The sequence below is a fragment of the Thalassophryne amazonica genome, chromosome 6 (genome assembly GCF_902500255.1).
Source record: "Thalassophryne amazonica chromosome 6, fThaAma1.1, whole genome shotgun sequence".
In the NCBI taxonomy this organism is placed as follows: domain Eukaryota; kingdom Metazoa; phylum Chordata; class Actinopteri; order Batrachoidiformes; family Batrachoididae; genus Thalassophryne; species Thalassophryne amazonica.
This window is the reverse complement of record NC_047108.1, coordinates 116,129,122-116,147,638: the sequence shown is the minus strand read 5'-3', so window position 1 is coordinate 116,147,638 and position 18,517 is coordinate 116,129,122. Positions and strand designations below refer to the sequence as shown.

General features: G+C 43.8%; 1 protein-coding gene across 4 annotated transcripts in view; it reads right to left on the bottom strand.

The window, feature by feature from the left end:
* Window positions 1–774: 774 nt before the first annotated feature.
* ccdc30 (coiled-coil domain containing 30) overlaps window positions 775–18,517 on the bottom strand; it is a 31,923-nt gene continuing 14,180 nt past the window's right edge. Inside the window, exons 13-27 of one of the 4 annotated variants that reach the window (XM_034173209.1) lie at window positions 13,245–13,373; window positions 12,908–13,045; window positions 12,298–12,476; window positions 11,890–12,157; window positions 10,779–10,898; window positions 8,007–8,177; window positions 7,673–7,882; window positions 7,423–7,580; window positions 7,181–7,346; window positions 3,883–4,004; window positions 3,397–3,538; window positions 2,675–2,811; window positions 2,097–2,214; window positions 1,794–1,858; window positions 775–1,641 (exon numbers count right to left, since the gene is read on the bottom strand). In XM_034173209.1, coding sequence (XP_034029100.1) covers window positions 1,428–1,641; window positions 1,794–1,858; window positions 2,097–2,214; window positions 2,675–2,811; window positions 3,397–3,538; window positions 3,883–4,004; window positions 7,181–7,346; window positions 7,423–7,580; window positions 7,673–7,882; window positions 8,007–8,177; window positions 10,779–10,898; window positions 11,890–12,157; window positions 12,298–12,476; window positions 12,908–13,045; window positions 13,245–13,373 — 2,337 coding nt within the window. In that variant the 3' untranslated portion in view covers window positions 775–1,427. Of the gene's footprint in view, window positions 1,642–1,793; window positions 1,859–1,953; window positions 2,215–2,674; window positions 2,812–3,396; window positions 3,539–3,882; window positions 4,005–7,180; window positions 7,347–7,422; window positions 7,581–7,672; window positions 7,883–8,006; window positions 8,178–10,778; window positions 10,899–11,889; window positions 12,158–12,297; window positions 12,477–12,907; window positions 13,046–13,244; window positions 13,374–18,517 lie in introns of those variants that run through there. The other 3 variants (XM_034173208.1, XM_034173210.1, XR_004561426.1) reach the window with 3 other exon arrangements.

The following is an 18,517-nucleotide window of genomic DNA, read 5'->3' as shown; positions in this document are numbered from 1 at the left end:
TGCCTGAAGAGAACATGTAAATTTCCACAGTCATTGATGATATGGGGCTGCATGTCAGGTAACCCTTACCAAAAAGTAGTATATGCAAGTATGTTTCAAGTATACTTCTAGTTTACTTTTTATATACTTATAAGTACTATTTTTTGGTAAGGGAAAGGCACTGGGGAGATGGCTGTCATTACATCATCAATAATTGCACAAGTTTACGTTGATATTTTGGACACTTTTCTTATCCCATCAATTGAAAGGATATTTGGGGATGATGAAATAATTTTTCAAGATGATAATGCATCTTGCCATAGAGCAAAAACTGTGAATACATTCCTTGCAAAAAGACACATAGGGTCAATGTCATGGCCTGCAAATAGTCCAGATCTTAATCCAATTGAAAATCTTTGGTGGAAGTTGAAGAAAATGGTCCATGACAAGGCTCCAACCTGCAAAGCTGATCTGGCAACAGCAATCAGAGAAAGTTGGAGCCAGATTGATGAAGAGTACTGTTTGTCACTCATTAAGTCCATGCCTCAGAGACTGCAAGCTGTTACAAAAGCCAGAGGTGGTGCAACAAAATACTAGTGATGTGTTGGAGCGTTCTTTTGTTTTTCATGATTCCATAATTTTTTCCTCAGAATTGAGTGATTCCATATTTTTTCCCCTCTGCTTGGTCTAAAAAAGTAACCGTTACTGACTGCCACAATTTTTTTCCTGATTTCTTATAGTGTTTCTTAAAGCCAGAAAGTTGCCCTTTGAAATGACTTTAGTTTTGTGTCATGTCTGTGATCTGCTTTTTTCTACAAAATTAAACAACTGAATGAACATCCTCCGAGGCCAGTGATTCCATAATTTTTGCCAGGGGTTGTAAAATATTTATAAAGTGCTTCTTTTAAACTGGTCTCATTAAGTTGTCCCTCCTGCAATATCTTTGACATTTCTAGTACTCTAAGAGTACAATGCTGAAGATGTACTATTAAAAAAGAAAAAAAAAAAGTAGAAGGGCACTTATTTGAGTACATACCTACAATACACCATGTTCTAGTGTAAAAAATATTTTTGGATAATTTTCTGGCTCTGTGCCTTTATCTTGATAATTTTGTGGATTCTCGTATTTCAGGTTCGGCCTTGTTCACTGAGAATCAGAACACATTAAGTTCTGAAGTAATTATCTGTTTCTCCAACAAACAAACTAATGACTACGTCCATCAAAGAGATTCTCTACCCACACGCATTCTGATTGGTTGCAGCGTGCTCATTCAAATTAGTTACTTGGTGAATTGGAGCATCTGTGCACGAGTTGCACTTCCAAATGTAACCTCGAGTGTCTGTTGAAGACAACTCCTTTGTTATGATTTTTTGTCAAACATGAGAGTGCTGACTGAATTCGTTTGGTTCACTTTGCAGTTGTCCTCCTCACACTAATTAAGCTCCTCTCATACCTCGTCACCATTACCCATACTCTCCTCTGTGCGTCTGGTACCTGGAGGAACCGCAGGGGAGGTTAGGTTCAGGTAGCCCTGCTCTAATGGCTGAGGGGGAGGTGTGGCAATAGACGCTCGGACGCTCTCCGCCGTCGTGGAATCTTCTGCCTTCACATGGTAGATGGCATCCAGGATGTCCAGCGCATCACAGGATCCTAACGTGAGACTGGTGACACAGACATAATGTAAAAGAGCTGAAAACCAGCATGCGAGCGTGTACTTCCTGCACAGCAGACATTCCAAAGATCTTCCACGTGAGTAAGGTTCTTCATAAATTAAAAATGGGTTCAAAATTAGGAAGCCTCTAAAAATCCAAACCTTAGCGAGGACGCATGCAGGACGCCATCACACAGGCTTGCAGAGGGAACCGCCATTTTGGCATTCTGGTGAGAAATTGATCCAAAAATCAACTCACCAAACTTTACCTTTGCAAGAAATGGACTTAAAAAAAAAAGACCTTTAACTGCTTTTTCCTTACCTTTGAAACATTTTTGCACCATTTTCAGTCAGTGTAAACTAGTATTTTCCCATCCACTAATGCTGCTTTACAAAGCCGAGAAACCCTTTGTGAATGTTTGTGTTTCATTAACACCTCAGGGATGAAGAAGCGTGTCGTTTTACCTCTTGGCCATATAATGACTGGGCGTTCCTCAGGGCACGCTCTAGTGAGCTGACCTGATTGGAGAGCTTCAGGGTACGCTCCTGCAGCTGTCTGTTCTCCATTTCTAAGACGCTGACCCTAAAAAAAGACAGTATTTTTTCAGTTGAAGTTAAAATCAGCACTTTTTTTAAATACTACTGTAGAATTCCTTTATCAGCCATTTCCTTCCTGCTTCTCCATCAGTGGCTAATATATCAACCAATTGGCTGCCAGCTGATGAGACATTTTGTCAGCCAGTATGCAAAACAAATAATAATCATTTTTTAAAAAACTACACAGTCACCCAGTGAAAAATACAAATGCAGCATAATCTAGATTCTAGATTACACTAGATTCTAGACCTAATGGGCCTGTCGTACCTTGGCAATTTACCCAGCGTGTGCCAACATCCCTGTTTCCACCGAGTGGTCCGGGTCAGTATGGAACGGGTTGGAATGGTTAAGTCTGGCTTGACTTGCATTTCCGCCACCAGTAGAACGCTTTTGTTTGGCAGGCGGAGCATGTAAGGAGCGTGTAAGGAGTACTGTTAGTGCAATACCTGTGTTGGACGGCGGAGGCAGTCCTCATGCCACTGCTGCCCATTTCTTCAGCCTCACTTATCTTATGTAACAGCTCCCTCCTCTCTTCCAGAAGCTTCTCATTCTCCTCTGTAACTGTATGGATCCACTCCTTCTCCTGGACACCATCAAGGAGGAGGTAAAAAAAGTATTGAGGGGGAGGAAACACAAATAACCTTTACAAAAGCCACGATAGTGGGGCGTCACAGTGAACATAATTTGCTCTTTGAATAGTTTGTATTTGTAATGCTCAAACCCCTGTCTTAGCTACACAAACCACTACATGTTTCTTTGTGTGCAGTAGGTTCCTGTTCAGTTTAAACCCTTTACAATGGATGTTTTTATTTTATGTATATGTAAATATGTATGTGTACATGCACTGAATGGAGAGATAAACTGACTGTACACCTGTCAACAATTCTTTGGTCAACAATGAAAACAAACAAAAAACAAAAATCAGTAAAGTAAATAAACTAACAGATATGACACTTCTCCAGCATAAATGCCTGCAGGACATACAGAAATAAAGAGATCAAAGCAACACTGTAATCTATTATTACAGCAAGACAGAGACTGGGTAGTGACCTGTTTTGTGTGTGTGTGTGTGTGTGTGTGTGTGTGTGTGTGTGTGTGTGTGTGTGTGTGTGTGTGTGTGTGTGTGAGTGAGTGAGTGAGAGAGAGAGAGAGAGAGAGAGAGAGAGACCTTCTGTGCGAGGCTGGAGGTCAGTACCAGATCATTCTCCAGTTTCTGGATGGTGCGGTCCCGCTGTGCCATGGCCTTCAGAAAGACCTGCTTGGCCTGACGCAGCTTCGACTTGTGCTGATTCTGCTTCTCGTTGTATTTCCTGGCAAAATAAGCACCAGAACTAAATAAATAAATTGAATAGAAATCTGTGCCTCAGACAGATCAGTACCACAGTATACAAGCAGAGTTACTGCAACCTGCTAGTGTTGATAATGCATGAGAGCTGAAAATAAGTAATTTATTGAATGTTTTATCAAAAAACGCTAATAAAACAGTGACTGTTTATTTCCTCTTTACTGATCAAGGAAGTAACTGCAAAAATCACACTGGCTGATGCTTCATTAGTGACACAGAGATGAAAAGGAAACTGCACATCTTAATTCTTGTATTGACTGTAAACAGGTCATGACGTACTGCACAAATGTGCAGCTGTGATTATGTCACCTGATGTGCGTGTCCAGTTGGAGGAGAACCTGCTGCAGCTCCTCCTGTAGTCCGCTGGACTCCTGCTGACTGGCTGACAGCTCCTCCTGCAGCCACTGGCTCAACGTCTGGCTCTCTCTGCCCTGGAAGGAACAACAAGGAAAAGAATAGATAAATAAACATTAAGATGAAATGCACTTGTGTTCAGGTACTGTTGGGGTGTCGTTTTGAGCTTCAACGATTATGAAGCAAAAAACAGAAATCAAATTATGTCTAAATTGTGTGGAAGTGAGACACAAATATTCTGGAAGACTAGCAGATTACAGCAGACAATGTTTGAAAAACCATAATTTATCGGGGGTTTAGGGGTGTTTCCGTTTCTTTTTCCTGTTTTTGTCAGAATTTGCTGGTTTGTAGTGTCTGATTTAAATCTGAACATAATTAAAATAACTGAGTTTATACTCTGCTAAACATCATTTTGGATGTGAGCTTTCAGCACAATGCCCCATGAAAAATATAAATCAGGAACTGTTGAATTCTTTTTACAACTTCTACATTTTACGTATCACCAGCAGCAGAAGACAAACAACAAAACAATGCAACAAGTAAAATAAATAAATAAATAAACTCTAGTCTTGATCATCCAGCACTTCTCCTCTGTCTGCAGCTGGAGGGAAGGTCGTTCAACAACATGTGACAAGGCCCTGGATTTGTAAATATAATCAATGGGTGCTGACTGGCTGAGAGCCTCAACGTCATCACTCACACAGCTCTAATACAGACCGCAGCGCCTTCTAGTGGTCACAACCAACTGTTCCTGATTCCTGTGGTGGAGGTTTCACAGACAGGAGGAGACGGCAATAAAATTAAAAAATTACAGTCTGGACCAGAGTGATCTTTGAGACAAAACTGACTCATGGTGACACCACTCCTTGTTGAATATTTTGAAATAAATTAAAGGTATAGCATTAGAAATGCAGGCAAGGAACAGGCTACTAGATATATCAGTTTTTATATAACAGCTGAGTGGATTCTTGCCATTTGATTGGTGCTTTGTATGTCACATGACATGGATTAATTCATCCCATTTGTGTTGCATTGCATTCAGCGTGCGGCTTGGTTCCATTTAGAGTGCAAATTTGGTTCCATACGTTTAGTACCATTGCACTCTCACATGCACGCAAGCATGCATACGCAAGTCCTCGGGGGACACGACTCTCCTGAGACATAACTTGAGCTAACTGACACTGCTAATGCTTGTAAAATACACACACACACACACACACACACACACACACACACTGTGCTGTTAACAGGAAGAGAAAGAAAACCTGGTCTCATTTCTGACATGACTTTTTTTCACTGCACTGAGGAGGTACACAGCTCAACCGAACCAACTGTGTGTGCGCACGCGCGCGTGGGACAGCGGCATGATGACTTGATTGAGTTAACTGATGCTGCTACACACACACACACAAAATCCACTCCGCTGTAAGCCGTCTGGATGCACGAAGAGCTGCTCACATGAAACACTCGTGATTTTTGGCTGGACTGAGGAACTACACAGTCTTTTTTTTAATGGAAGTTCGAAGTCAGTGCACAGCATCACTGGACTAGACGTCACAGTGGAACACCAAAATGTAAGTAAGTCCCGTTTCTGTTGTTTATAAATTAATAAAATATCAAATGACAATGATCTATTTTAGCCATTATATAAAACAAATAATGAATGTTTTTACATTCTTTCAATGGTATGAATATTTAATTTGGTGAAAGCTGGAACATATCATTCAACGAGGCGAAGTATTTGAAATATTGTACCATCGAACTCATAAACATTCATTATTTGTATAATACAGTGTTTCTAAAGACAGCATGGAAACTGTTCAAAATATCATACAAAAGGCATTCTTCACAGGACACCGACTAATTCAATTCAATTTATTTATATAGCACCAAATCACAACGCAAGTCGCCCCATGGCAGGGTAGAATCTGACCTTGCAAAACTAAATACTAATTCTTACACAGGGTGAATAAAATATCAGAACATTTGTGTGTTTGTGTTTTTTCCAGTACCATTCTGAGGTATATCCATCCATCCATTTTCTATACCTGCTTACTCTAGTTAAAGGTCACGGGGGGGCTATCCCAGCAATCATAGGGCATGAAGCGGGGTTCACACCTGGACAGGACTCCAGTCTGTCACAGGGCCACAAAGAGACAAACAAACACATTCACACCTGCAGGTACATCTACAGTCAATTTAGAGTTTCCTATTCACCTAACCTGCATGTCTTTGTATGTGGGAGGAAGCTGGAGCACCCAGAGGGAACCCACACAAACATGGAACATCATGCGAACTCCACACAGAAAAGCCCCAGGTGGGAATCAAACCCATAACCTTCTTGCTGTGAGGCAAAAGTGCAAACCACCAAGACACTGTGCTGCCACCCCCCCAGGTGTTTGGGCCAATTTCCACAAAAACTGCTGCATGTAGGTTGACCCCAGAATAACCCTCAGGGCTTTTTCGTTGTTGTTTGTTTTTGTTTTTTGGAGGGGGGAGGGGGATTGAGCTCATTGGGTCAAACACCAAAACAGGGATTTATCTGTGTCTGCCCCCTACCTTTCCAAGGTCCTGTGACCAATTTCCATCAGCTTGATATTTAGCTGACAGAACTGCCCTGAAAAGGATTTGGTTGTGGAAAAAGTCAAGGTCATTGGTGTCAAATGTCAAAATTATAACCATGTAGAGTTGTGTCAGGAAGGGCATCCAGTGTAAAATTTGTGCCAAATCAAAATACAAAGCCATATCAGATCTGCTGTGGTGACCACAAATGAAAAACAGAGAAGCTACAAGAACTTACTTTATTCTGATGTCCATCAAACGTCGCACACATTTGTTGGTGGGTTCTGGAATTGTCCAGGAGAGATCAAAATCTTTGGAGTCAAAGATCAGGTGCGTCTGTTTGTTTCTTGCTTTACTCCTATCAATGGCCATATGTCCATGAAGACTGGACCCAAAATTGATGTCAAAAATTTGGTTGACAAAGGTTCAGGAGTTTGCTTTTCAACCCCATTTGGACCAAATATGGCACACACTTAGGTGGATTCCAGAACTGCTCTAAAAAAGTCAGTCAGAGGTCAAACCTATGGGTAAAGGTCAAGGTCACAGAGGTCAAATGTCAGATTGTCATAGCCCCTACTGTCTTCTTGCCCATGGTACTATTACTTAGGAACTAAAAAGTAAAAATAAACCATCGTAGGATGTTTTTACTGCAGTATTAAAATGTCTGATGATTATTTATCATCTTCCTAACCTGCTCTCTGGCCTTGCTGAGCTCAGCCTCCTGCATGGTCAGACGTGTGTCCAGCTGCTGGACACGGTGACTGAGCTCAGAGTTTGTCCTGGTCAAGGAGACCTCCTTCAGCCTGAAGGAGCGTACTTGCTGCTGGAGCTCCTCTTCCCGCTGCTCCAGCAGCTTCCTGAAAGGAGGGGAAATATGACTCAAAACCTAAAGCAGGTCCAGGCTTATGCGATCATTCGGAGTGTGTGTGAGACCTAGCAATGTGCTCCTCCTGTTGCTGGGCTCTCAGGGCTGACAGGGTGTCAGATAGGTCCCTGCTGTCTCTCTCCAGGCGGCTGCTCTCCTCAGCTCGAGCCTCCTCCACTCGCAGCTGATGCTGGGTGCTCTTCAGCTGCTGCTGGAGCTCCAAAACCTGCCATTAGAACAGAACCACAGGACTCACACGTCTCCATTCTCCAAAATGAGGAAAATGGGCAATTCTGCATTTCTGGCTTCAGCACTGACCTTCTTGTCAGCAGCTATGAGTCGAGCCCTCTCAGCCTGCAGCTCCTCCTGCAGACTGGTGGTGGAGCTGCGGGTTGTGGAGCTGCGCACCAGTTCCAGCTCCAGATCCCTGATCCTGTGTTGTTGGCGTTCAATATCAGCCACCTGAGTCTGAACACGCTGCTCCGCTTGGGCCAGCTTCGTCTGCACCTGCTTCAGCTCTGCAGACAGCTGAGGGATGTGCATGTGCACGAACACACACATATAGCAGAAACGGAACGCAAAAAAACAGACAGACGATCTGTCAATAAATCAACTGGGACTTTCAAACAAACATGCTGTGGTTGGACACAACCTTCAGTTTCTCCTGTTCCAGCAGCGTGTTGTGTCTCTTCAGGTCCGTGTTCTTCTCCTTCTCGTAGCGCAGCTCTCTCTCAGCCGAGGTGAACAGGCTCTGTGCCCTCTGCACGTCCTGCTTCAGCTGTTTGGCTTCCTCTGCCTTCTGACTCAGCACCGAATCCTGCAACTGAACACGGGCACGAGACGGCGCTATGTAATATTTACACTGGACCAAAAGCAGCTCAAAAAGTAAAATGAGATGTAGCCGTTTATGAAACCATCAGGCTAAAGACTGAAGAACAGGATGGCTGTACATGATCTGCAATAATTATCAATGTCTACTGTGGAATGAGAGCAGCCAGATACACAGTTAGATCCATATATATTTGGACAAGTCGCAAATAATGAAAATGTGCTTATAATCCAGTGTCGGCTATAAACTGAGGACAATTTCTCCAAATCTGGGGTACAATGTCAGAATTATATCGCTTTGTGTGTTTGTGTCCCCATTATATGACCAAAGGTAATTAGACAATTGGCTTGGCTGCTTCATGTTTAATTTCCTCATTACTGCATTGTCAAGACAAAAGATTAAACACCGAGAGTTAATTTCAAGTGTAAATCCATCCCCTATCTTGCCACCCTCAAAACCTGAGTAACTGTGCATGTGCACAGGAAGCAACCAAGGCACCAAAACAACTCAAGCATTGTGTGGTTTCACTTGCAGTTATCTGAGAGACCGGCCGCGCCTTCACGGGAGAGTGGCAGCAGAAAAGTCAATGTTATAAAAGAAGACATGAAATCAAGGCTACTGTGTTCCACATGGCATCTTACAAACACCAGCTTAAATTTTACAAGCCAGGAAACAGGTCAGCAGCCAACTGGCCGAATAAGCCCCGGTCACAACCCACCGCGCGTTTTTTATTTCGCCATACGTTTTCTGCGGATGCCACAGCCACTACATTTTTGTGAAAACGTACGGAGGCAGTAGCAAGAGGAGGGAGGGAGTACGTTCAACGCACGTCTCTAGGAGCGTAACGATAAAGAGAGATGACAATAAAGCAGTGTGTGTGTGTGTGTGTGTGTGTGTGTGTGTGTGTGTGTGTTGGGGGGGGGTCGCTTTTCTTTTTTTATGAGCGGGACCGGAGCGGCAGGTGTTTTTCGGCGTCGGCGATGCATGAGCATGTCCAGCCTGCAGCGGTCAGTTGTACGAGTGTTTACTTGCCTCGAAAAGTTAAAGCTAGTTATCAGACTGAAGCTGTGGAGTGTGTGTTGCTGACGTTTGGAAATAAAGTCCAAGTTCAAGTGAGAAGCTGCGTTGTGCATGCAAGTCTGTCGGCCTCCAAATCCGTACTGCCTATGTACGGATTTGGTTAATTCGATAGTAACTGAATGAAAATGTGCTGCTTTGAATCCATACTGAGGCAGTACTCACAACGTGCGTCATCTGTACTGCTGGTGAATCCGCAGCCTGACCGCAGCGAAAGTTCTGCATGCACTAAAACCTCTACAGCGTGTCTGCATGCTCCTAAATTCGTACTGAGGCAGTACTTACGACGTACGGATCTCCAAATTTAGCCCACGTTTTTGCAAGTAGACTGCACGCACAAGTACGGCGGGTTGCGACCACGGCTATACATTTGGTCCATTTAAAATGCCCACCCCCAAAAACAAAAAAACATGTACTTTCCTACACTGTTCAGTCAGTTTGGAAGCAGCTGCTCTCATATTAACAGCCTGAGCTCATACTACATATTTGTATTCAGCTGTAATATGTGAGCATAAGTGAAAACAATACACTTGCTGATGTCCAAATATATATGTGGACCTACCATAAACACAGGGTTGGCTACGGGGAAGTAAAAAAAAAAAAAAAAAAAAAAAAAAAATGCCTTTGATTCCTCACAAATACCCATTCAGACCAATAACTTTCTGTGAGAGGACACAATGAAACTGCTTGTGTTTAAAAAATAAAAGTCTGGTCACAAAATATCAAACCCAAAGGTTAAAGCTGTACCACCTTTGTTTTTTTGTTTTCTTTCAGATTTAAGTTATAAAAAGAATTTTCTTTGGCACCACTATAATTTTATTCCTTAGCATTTAAATAAAGGATTCATAATATGATATTGCCAATATTATCAAAATTCACACCAACTGGAAACATTTTAGAATTCTGACCCGTGATGGGGCGAAATTCAAACAATCAGATGCTATGATTTGCATTTGGTAGTGATGTCATAGATCACATGATCTGCGTGAGGATGCCGGGAAGCACATGGTGACTGACAATTGGAGTAAAGAGACGAAGTAAATCAAGATGGCGGAAAACACTCTAAAACAGCTTATTTCTGTGTAAATTGTTTCTCATATATTTTGTAAAGGTTAGCAAGAAATGAACACTTCCACATCTAAAAACGCTGTTTTTTGTAACCAGATAACACCTCTGAAGCGATTTTCAAGACATTTTACAGATGTTAGGGTATCAAGCAAGTAGGTCAGGTCAAAGGTCATCTCAAAACCTCACACATGCGCTTCTTCCTGACAGTATTCGCCATGGAGTTCCCCACAGATAAATATGTTCTGTTCATTAAAATGAGCTGTATTTTGTAGCATGTTACAAAGATAAACTGATATTATAATGCTTGGATTTCTTTAGAAACTAATTTTGTCTGTTCTACAAAAAAGGCCATACAGCTTTTATTATAAGGGGTTGTTTTTTGTGTTTTTTTTTGTTTGTTTTTTTTTAACCATAAGAAAGAACACTGGTATGCGTCTGAATCTTATGTACCTTGATGCGTGCCTGGGCTTCATTGACCTGTGCCTGCAGAGCGAGCTGGTGCTGAGACGCCAGCTGTCGCTCCTCCAGCGTCATCTGAAGGTGGCTCAGCTCCTGCTTCACACATGAAAGCTACAAAATACAAAAGCAGATTTTAAATGTAAAGAACAACAAACATATGGTAAGTAAATCCAACACCTGCTCAATAGATGGTAAAGGTGATGTTTGACAGCAGTCGCCTCTGTCACTGTGCTGTGTATGAGAAGTATCAGCAGGGTACAGTTCTGCCACTGCAGCTATAAACCCCATTCGTTTAATGGTTTTCCAAGTATCAATATTCCATGATGGAAAACACCAAACTTTGCGAAATAGGAGAACATCTGATGCACAAAACGTATAAATTTATATCCACTCAACTATATAACATTATGCCACGGCATCCAGAGTGGTACTGGTAGTGATACAAGTTCTGTACAGGTTTGAAATGCCCCCTGGTGGCGATTGCATGAAGTAACGTACCTAAAGTAATTCACACAATTGCCACCAGGGGGTATTCATGTCATGCAAAAGTAGAGACCATTGTCTAGAAAAGTATATGAATTTGATCTTTATTAAATTATTCTCAAATCATGAACATAACCAATGTATTCCAAATATTTTGGAATAAAATAATGTGCCTTTAGTTGCACTTTGACAGGCGTGAAAGTTTTTCCTATAGGATCATTAGGTCAAGACATTCAGATGCTAGCACAATCTATCAAGATTGCATCTGGTTCCTTAAGTTGCAACACGTGAAGCCACAATGAAAAGCTGAGCAACTGTGATCTGGCAAAATGATGCTCATGTTTTGTTTCGTTTTTTTTGAACTGGTGCCTACTGCCACACTTAGATTCAAAGGGATGAAGGGGGCACCATATCGGTGCGTGGAAGTGCCTTAAAGAAGTTAGAAACCATTTTTGAAACTATTTTGCCTGAGTCTTTCTCCTCTCCAGCGTGGTCAGGTATCATCAGCTCGTCCACCGCCTGAATAAAGTCTTGGAGCCTGAACTTCATGCAGCCCTTGCTGCAATTGTTTTTATGTACTTATGTGTATCATAGGACACCTCTAAATGCATGTGTTTACCTGATCCAAGCTTTCATCGCTTGTCTGGCCTACTGCGCCAAGCGTGGATTGTGACTGAGCTTTCTGAAGGTCCAAGCTGTGGCTCCTATCAAGTGCTTGTTTTGTAGCGGTGTTCTGCTCCTGCTGCAACAGGAGCTGCTGACGGAGGTGCTGCACCTCCAAACTCAGTCTCTCTCTCTCTCCCTCAGCCGCCAGCTTCGCCTGAACACTTGAGCTGAGCTTGGCCTGGAGCTCGACGCTCTGCTGTCGCTCTGCAGCCATCTCTTCCCTAGAAGAGACACACACTGTCTCGTCCTACTATAAACAAAGATCTGATTCTCACAGAACTCCTCTAATCACCATTTCAACCACTTATGATGCTACACTGCACAAACCTGTGTGTGCTGTGAACTCTGGATGAACACCAACCTCAGTGTGCTGTGCGCCGCCTGGAGGGCAGTCAGTTCAGCAGTCAGCTGGTCCACTTGTTCCTGCAGCTGGTTTACCTGCAACTTGTTTTCCTTCAGATCATCATGGGTTTGATCAGCGTTCTTGTAATGTTCCAGTTCAGTCTGCAGACGACTGTGGGCGCGCTCCAACTGGGCCATCTCAGAGAAGAACAGACAGACCAAGATAATATTGTAAAGACACACACACACGTGCACATATGAGCCTTACAGTTTCACTGTGTGTGGAAGTATACACATTTGAATAAATGTACAAACCTGTGTTTAGCACTGAAAAATTAATGCGATTAAAATTCTGATTGGCAGGTAAAAAATATACTGTTTTAACTTTTTGTTTACCAAGCAAAAGCACAGAGGAAAAAAGTTCCAAAGTCACTTGTGTGAGACACAAAAATCTGCTTTATAAATATGGCAGAAAAAGTGTTCTCGTTGAACCCAGTCACTTATGGTATAAAGCTGCAAGAATGAGGAAATCAGAAAAGCCACGCAAAAAACAAATCTATTTCCCCATTTTCACCACATTTAACTATGAAAAGTGACAGTTAAGCAGAATCAGACATAATCTGACAAACCTTTTCCTCCAGAACAGCCTTTTCCCCCTTGACCTGGGTCAGGCTCTTGATGAGCGTTTTTCCTTGTTGGCATTCTGTTTGAAGACTTTTAACCTCAAGTCTCAGTTTCTTCAACTCTCTCTCGCCTATCTGCAAAGCCTTTGTTGTGCAGAGAATTACTTTCAGTTCAAGAAAGTGCATAATTTTAAAACAGGATTAATGAACAACACACACACACGCCAAAGTTTCACGTTTTGGCTGTAATTATGACATATGGCCTTTTAATAAACATCTTTAAAAAAAAACTTATTTTTATTTTTAGCAGCTGGTATTGTTGTGGGATGTGTGTCATCTTTACCTCTTTGTCTTTTTTTAAAGCAGTCTGAGCAGCACCAAGGTCGACCTCCAGCTGTTTTCTCCAGTCCTTCTCCTCAGTCAGACGAGCCTCTAACAGAGCCAGTCTCTCCTGACTACTGTCCCTTAGGTGCTGAAAACAAGCCAAAATAAATACACAAATCAAACAGGAAAAAAAACCTGTACAAATACAAGTTTAAAAAAAAAATACATGTTCTGCAATTTAAAAGTAAAAATAAATCTCATGTATCTGCTGTCAAAACAAAATGACTGCAAAACTATGGATTCCCTTTCATGCAAGACACCCAAGAGCATAATTTTTGTAAACATTGTATAAATAAATTTGAATTTTGTTTTAACCTCCATCACTGTGTCAACATTGAATCTCTGAAAGGTGATTAAAAAACACAGGATTACATTCTTGTGTCCAACATGTTACTCAAGTATGGTTTAAAAAAAGTGACTGTAAATCCTGAATGACAATACAACTTTTGACCAAATTTCTATATTTATAATAGACACTAATTCTGGTGGAACTGGAGATGACTAAGCAAAAATAACCTGTATTTTTGTACAGGGAGTACTTTCCCATTTTGATCAAAAACATTATCCTGGCAGAATTCATACTATTGAAATAATAATAATAATCTCATACACTTCAATTTCAATTTATTTTCATTTATATAGCGCCAAATCACAACAGAGTTGCCTCAACGCGCTTCACACAGGTAAGGTCTAACCTTACCAAACCCCAGAGCAAGAGTGGTAAGGAAAAACTCTCTCTGAGGAAGAAACCTCAAGCAGACCAGACTCAAAGGGGTGACCCTCTGCTTGGGTCATGCTACAAACATAAATTACAGAACAATTCACAGAACAATTCACGGACGAATATACAAAAAATGCTATTGGCGCACAGGACAGGAGGCTCGCCAACACGAATACAACTCCCATCTCTGGATGGAGCTGCACCTTAAACAGAGAGAAAAAACAGAATCAGGCATCAGAAAGACAAAAAAATACTGTATAATTTGCCAGCATTAAACAACAAGAAAAACAGAAATGCTAAGGTGATCGCCGGCCACTAGCCCTAAACTTCACTAAAAGACCCAGAATTTAGGTAAAGCTGAGGCCGCGGCCCGCTCCAATTACTAATAAATGAATTAAAAGAGTAAAAAGCTTAAAACAAAACTGTACCAGTATGCTAGCCATATGAAAGGGAAAATAAGTGCGCCTTAAGTCTGGACTTGAAAGTCTCCACAGAATCTGTTTTATTGACGCAGGGAGATCATTCCACAGAAAAGGGGCACGATAAGAGAAAGCTCTGTGACCCGCAGACTTCTTACTCACCTTAGGGACACAGAGTAGTCCTGCACCCTGAGAACGTAAAGCCCGGGCCGGTACATAAGGTTTAATTACGTCAGCTAGGTAGGCAGGTGCCAGTCCATGAATAGTTTTATAGGTTAGTAGCAGAATCTTAAAATCTGATCTCACTGGGACAGGAAGCCAGTGAAGGGATGCCAAAATGGGTGTAATGTGGTCGAACTTACTGCTTCATGTCAAAGGTCTGGCTGCAGCATTTTGAACCAATTGGAGACCCCTAATGCTAGACTGCGGTAAACCAGAAAATAGAACATTGCAGTAGTCCAATCGAGAAGCAATAAATGCATGGATCAGGGTCTCAGCATCAGCCATAGACAGGATGGGACGAATCCTCGCTATATTGTGGAATGATATTTTCTAAAAGCAGACTGCAGTGGCTCAAAGAGATTATTCTCAGTAAGATAGTGTACGAGCTGCCGTGACACCACTTTTTCCAGAATTTTAGAGCAAAATGATAGATTTGATATCGGCCGATAGTTTGTCAATACACTAGGGTCAAGATTAGGTTTCTTAAGTAATGGTTTAATCACTGCAGATTTGAAACATTTAGGAACAGATCCAGAAGTTAAAGAAAGATTAATAATTTCCAGCACAGTCGGCCCAAAAGTGGGCCACAGGTCCTTAAACAGTTTTGTTGGTATAGGATCAAATAAGCAGGTTGTGCTTTTTGTTGACATTACGAGTTTTGTCAGCATGCCTAGTGAGATACTATCAAATTCTGTAAATCTAGGTAATACCTCAGAAGTGGCGCCCACATCAATAGCAGGGTGTAGTGGCTGGATTAAGGCATGCCAGGATATGTTTAACCTGATGTCTTCTATTTTCTTCCCAAAGTAATCCAGGAAATCTTGTGCTGTAAAAGGACAGCGAACTACAGGTGCTTGTCCATGCATAAGTGTTGCCACCGTGTCGAACAAGAACTGAGTTATGCTTGTTTTTGTTGATCAAATCAGAGTAGTAAGTCCGCTTTGTAGCCAACAGTGCATGCTTATAGTCGAAGATAGCATCACGCCACGCAAGGTGAAATACTTCTAATTTTGAACTACGCCATTTCCGTTCTAGACCTCTTGCTTTATGCTTGAGGTCACGCAGATAATCAGGTGGTGCAATCATGTCGAGTGTAGTTTTGAGCACTGAGTTTAAACTATCCACACGTCTGTCTCCTGACTGGGTATTTGTCAAATGTGAAGCTAAGACATCAGGCAGTCTAGCTTCGAGTTCAGTCTTAGTTGAGGAGTTGATGCATCGCCGTAATGATATATAAGGTTGCTGTTCCACTAAACACGGCAGCGAAACTGTAAACTTAATAAGTGAGTGATCAGACACCACTGATGTAAGAGGCATGATGTCAATATTCATGACAGCAATACCACATGCGAGAACCAGATCCAGGGTATTTCCACTAATGTGCGTCGAATCACGAATGCACTGCTGAAATAAAAAAAAAAAAGTAAAAAAAATCAAGGACGAGACATCGCCCGGTATGGCAGAGCCGGGGCCCCACCCTGGAGCCAGGCCTGGGGTTGGGGCTCGCGAGCGAGCGCCTGGTGGTCGGGCCTTAGCCCATGGGGCCCGGCCGAGCTCAGCCCGAAAAAGCAACATGGGCCCGCCCTCCTGTGGGTTCACCACCTGCAGAGGGGGCCATGGGGGTCGGGTGCAGAGAGAATTGGGTGGCGGTCGAGGGCGGGTGGCCCAGTGGCCCGGTCCATGCTCACAGCCCCTGGCTGTTGGGACGTGGAATGTCACCTCGCTGGGGGGGAAGGAGCCTGAGCTTGTGTGGGAGGTTGAGAGATACCGACTAGAGATAGTCGGGCTCACCTCCAAGCACAGCTTGGGCTCTGGTACCCAACTCCTGGAGAGGGGCTAGACGCTTCATTATTCTGGCGTCGCCCACGGGGAGAGGCGGAGAGCTGGGGTCACATTGCTTATTGCTCCCCAGCTCAGTCGCCATGTGTTGGAGTTCACTCCGGTGAACGAGAGGGTCGCGTCCCTACGCCTTCGGGTCGGGGACAGGTCTCTCACCGTTGTCTCGGCCTACGGGCCGAGCAGCAGTGCAGAGTACCCTACCTTCCTGGAGTCCCTGGGAGGGGTACTAGATAGCGCTCCGACTGGGGACTACATTGTTCTCCTGGGGGATTTCAACGCCCACATGGGCGGCGACAATGAGACCTGGAGGGGGTGATCGGGAAGCACGGCCTCCCCGATCTGAACCCAAGTGGTGTTCAGTTGTTGGACTTCTGTGCTAGTCACAGTTTGTCCATCACGAACACCATGTTCGAGCACAAGGGTGTCCATAAGTGCACGTGGCACCAGGACACCCTTCGGCCACGTGTCTCGGTCACTCGAGTGAAGAGAGGGGCAAAGCTGTCAACCGATCACCACCTGGTGGTGAGTTGGATCCGCTGGGAGGGGAGGAAGCCGGTCAGACCTGGCAGGCCCAAACATATCGTGAGGGTCTGCTGGGAACGACTGCCGGAACCCTCTGTCAGCGAGGTCTTCAACTCCCACCTCCAGGAGAGCTTCTCCTAGATCCCGGAGGAGGTTGGAGACATGGAGTCCGAGTGGACCATGTTCTCCACCTCCATTGTCGATGCGGCCGCTCGTAGCTGTGGTCACAAGGTCTCTGGTGCCTGTCGCGGCGGCAATCCCCGAACCCGGTGGTGGACACCGGAAGTAAGGGATGCCGTCAAGCTGAAGAAGGAGTCCTACTTATCTTTGTTGGTAGGTGGGACCCCAGAGGCAGCTGACAGGTACTGGCAGGCCAAGCATGCCACAGCCCGTGCGGTCGCAGAGGCAAAAACTCGGGTCTGGGAGGAGTTCGGGGAGGCCATGGAGGAGGACTATCGGTCGGCCTTGAAGAGATTCTGGCAAACTGTCTGACGCCTCAGGAGGCGGAAGCAGCTCTCCACCAGCACTGTTTACGGTGCAGGTGGGGAGCTGCTGACCCTGACTGGGGATGTTGTCGGGCGGTGGAAGGAGTACTTCGAGGATCTCCTCAATCCCATCGTCACGTCTTCCGAAGAGGAAGCAGAGACTGGGGACTCAGAGGCGGACTCATCCATTACCCAGGCAGAAGTCACCGAGGTGGTTAGAAAGCTCCTCGGTGGCAAGGCTCCTGGGGTGGATGAAATCCGTCCTGAGTACCTTAAGTCTCTGGATGTTGTGGGACTGTCTTGGCTGACACGCCTCTGCAGCATCGCATGGCGATCAGGGACAGTGCCTCTCGATTGGCAGACCGGGGTGGTGGTCCCTCTGTTTAAGAAGGGGGACCGGAGGGTGTGTTCCAACTATAGGGGGATCACACTCCTCAGCCTCCCTGGTAAGGTCTATTCCAGAGTACTGGAGAGGAGAATTCGACCGACGGTCGAACCTCGGATTCAGGAGGAGCAGTGTGGTTTTCGTCCTGGTCGCAGCACACTGGACCAGCTCTACACGCCTATATATGGGCCTATATACAGTGACAAAGTAATACGACTGTTTTTTTTATTCTTCTGACCTTGGCAATGTGTAATATCCTGAGCAGAGAATCAAATGCTCAAACGAGTGATATTTGTAACCCCCAACAGCTAATAAGCTAAACCTAGATTTATAAATAAGAGCAGCACCCCCGCCTTGCTTTGCATCACGAGGGACGTGACTAAATGTATATGCTGGTGGGCAGGCCTCATTTAAGGGGAGGACAGATGTAGGTCTAAGCCAGGTTTCACATAGCCCAATTATATCTAAGTGATGATCAATAATTAGATCATTGATCAATAATGATTTTGAGGACAGTGATCTTATGTTAATGAGACCCAGTCTAAGGACCTCAGTGGGGTTGACGGTTAAACTGTTTGGGTTTAGGGGTTGTTCCAGAGTAGCATATATAAGATGCCTAGAAGTAGGTTTAGGTTTAAG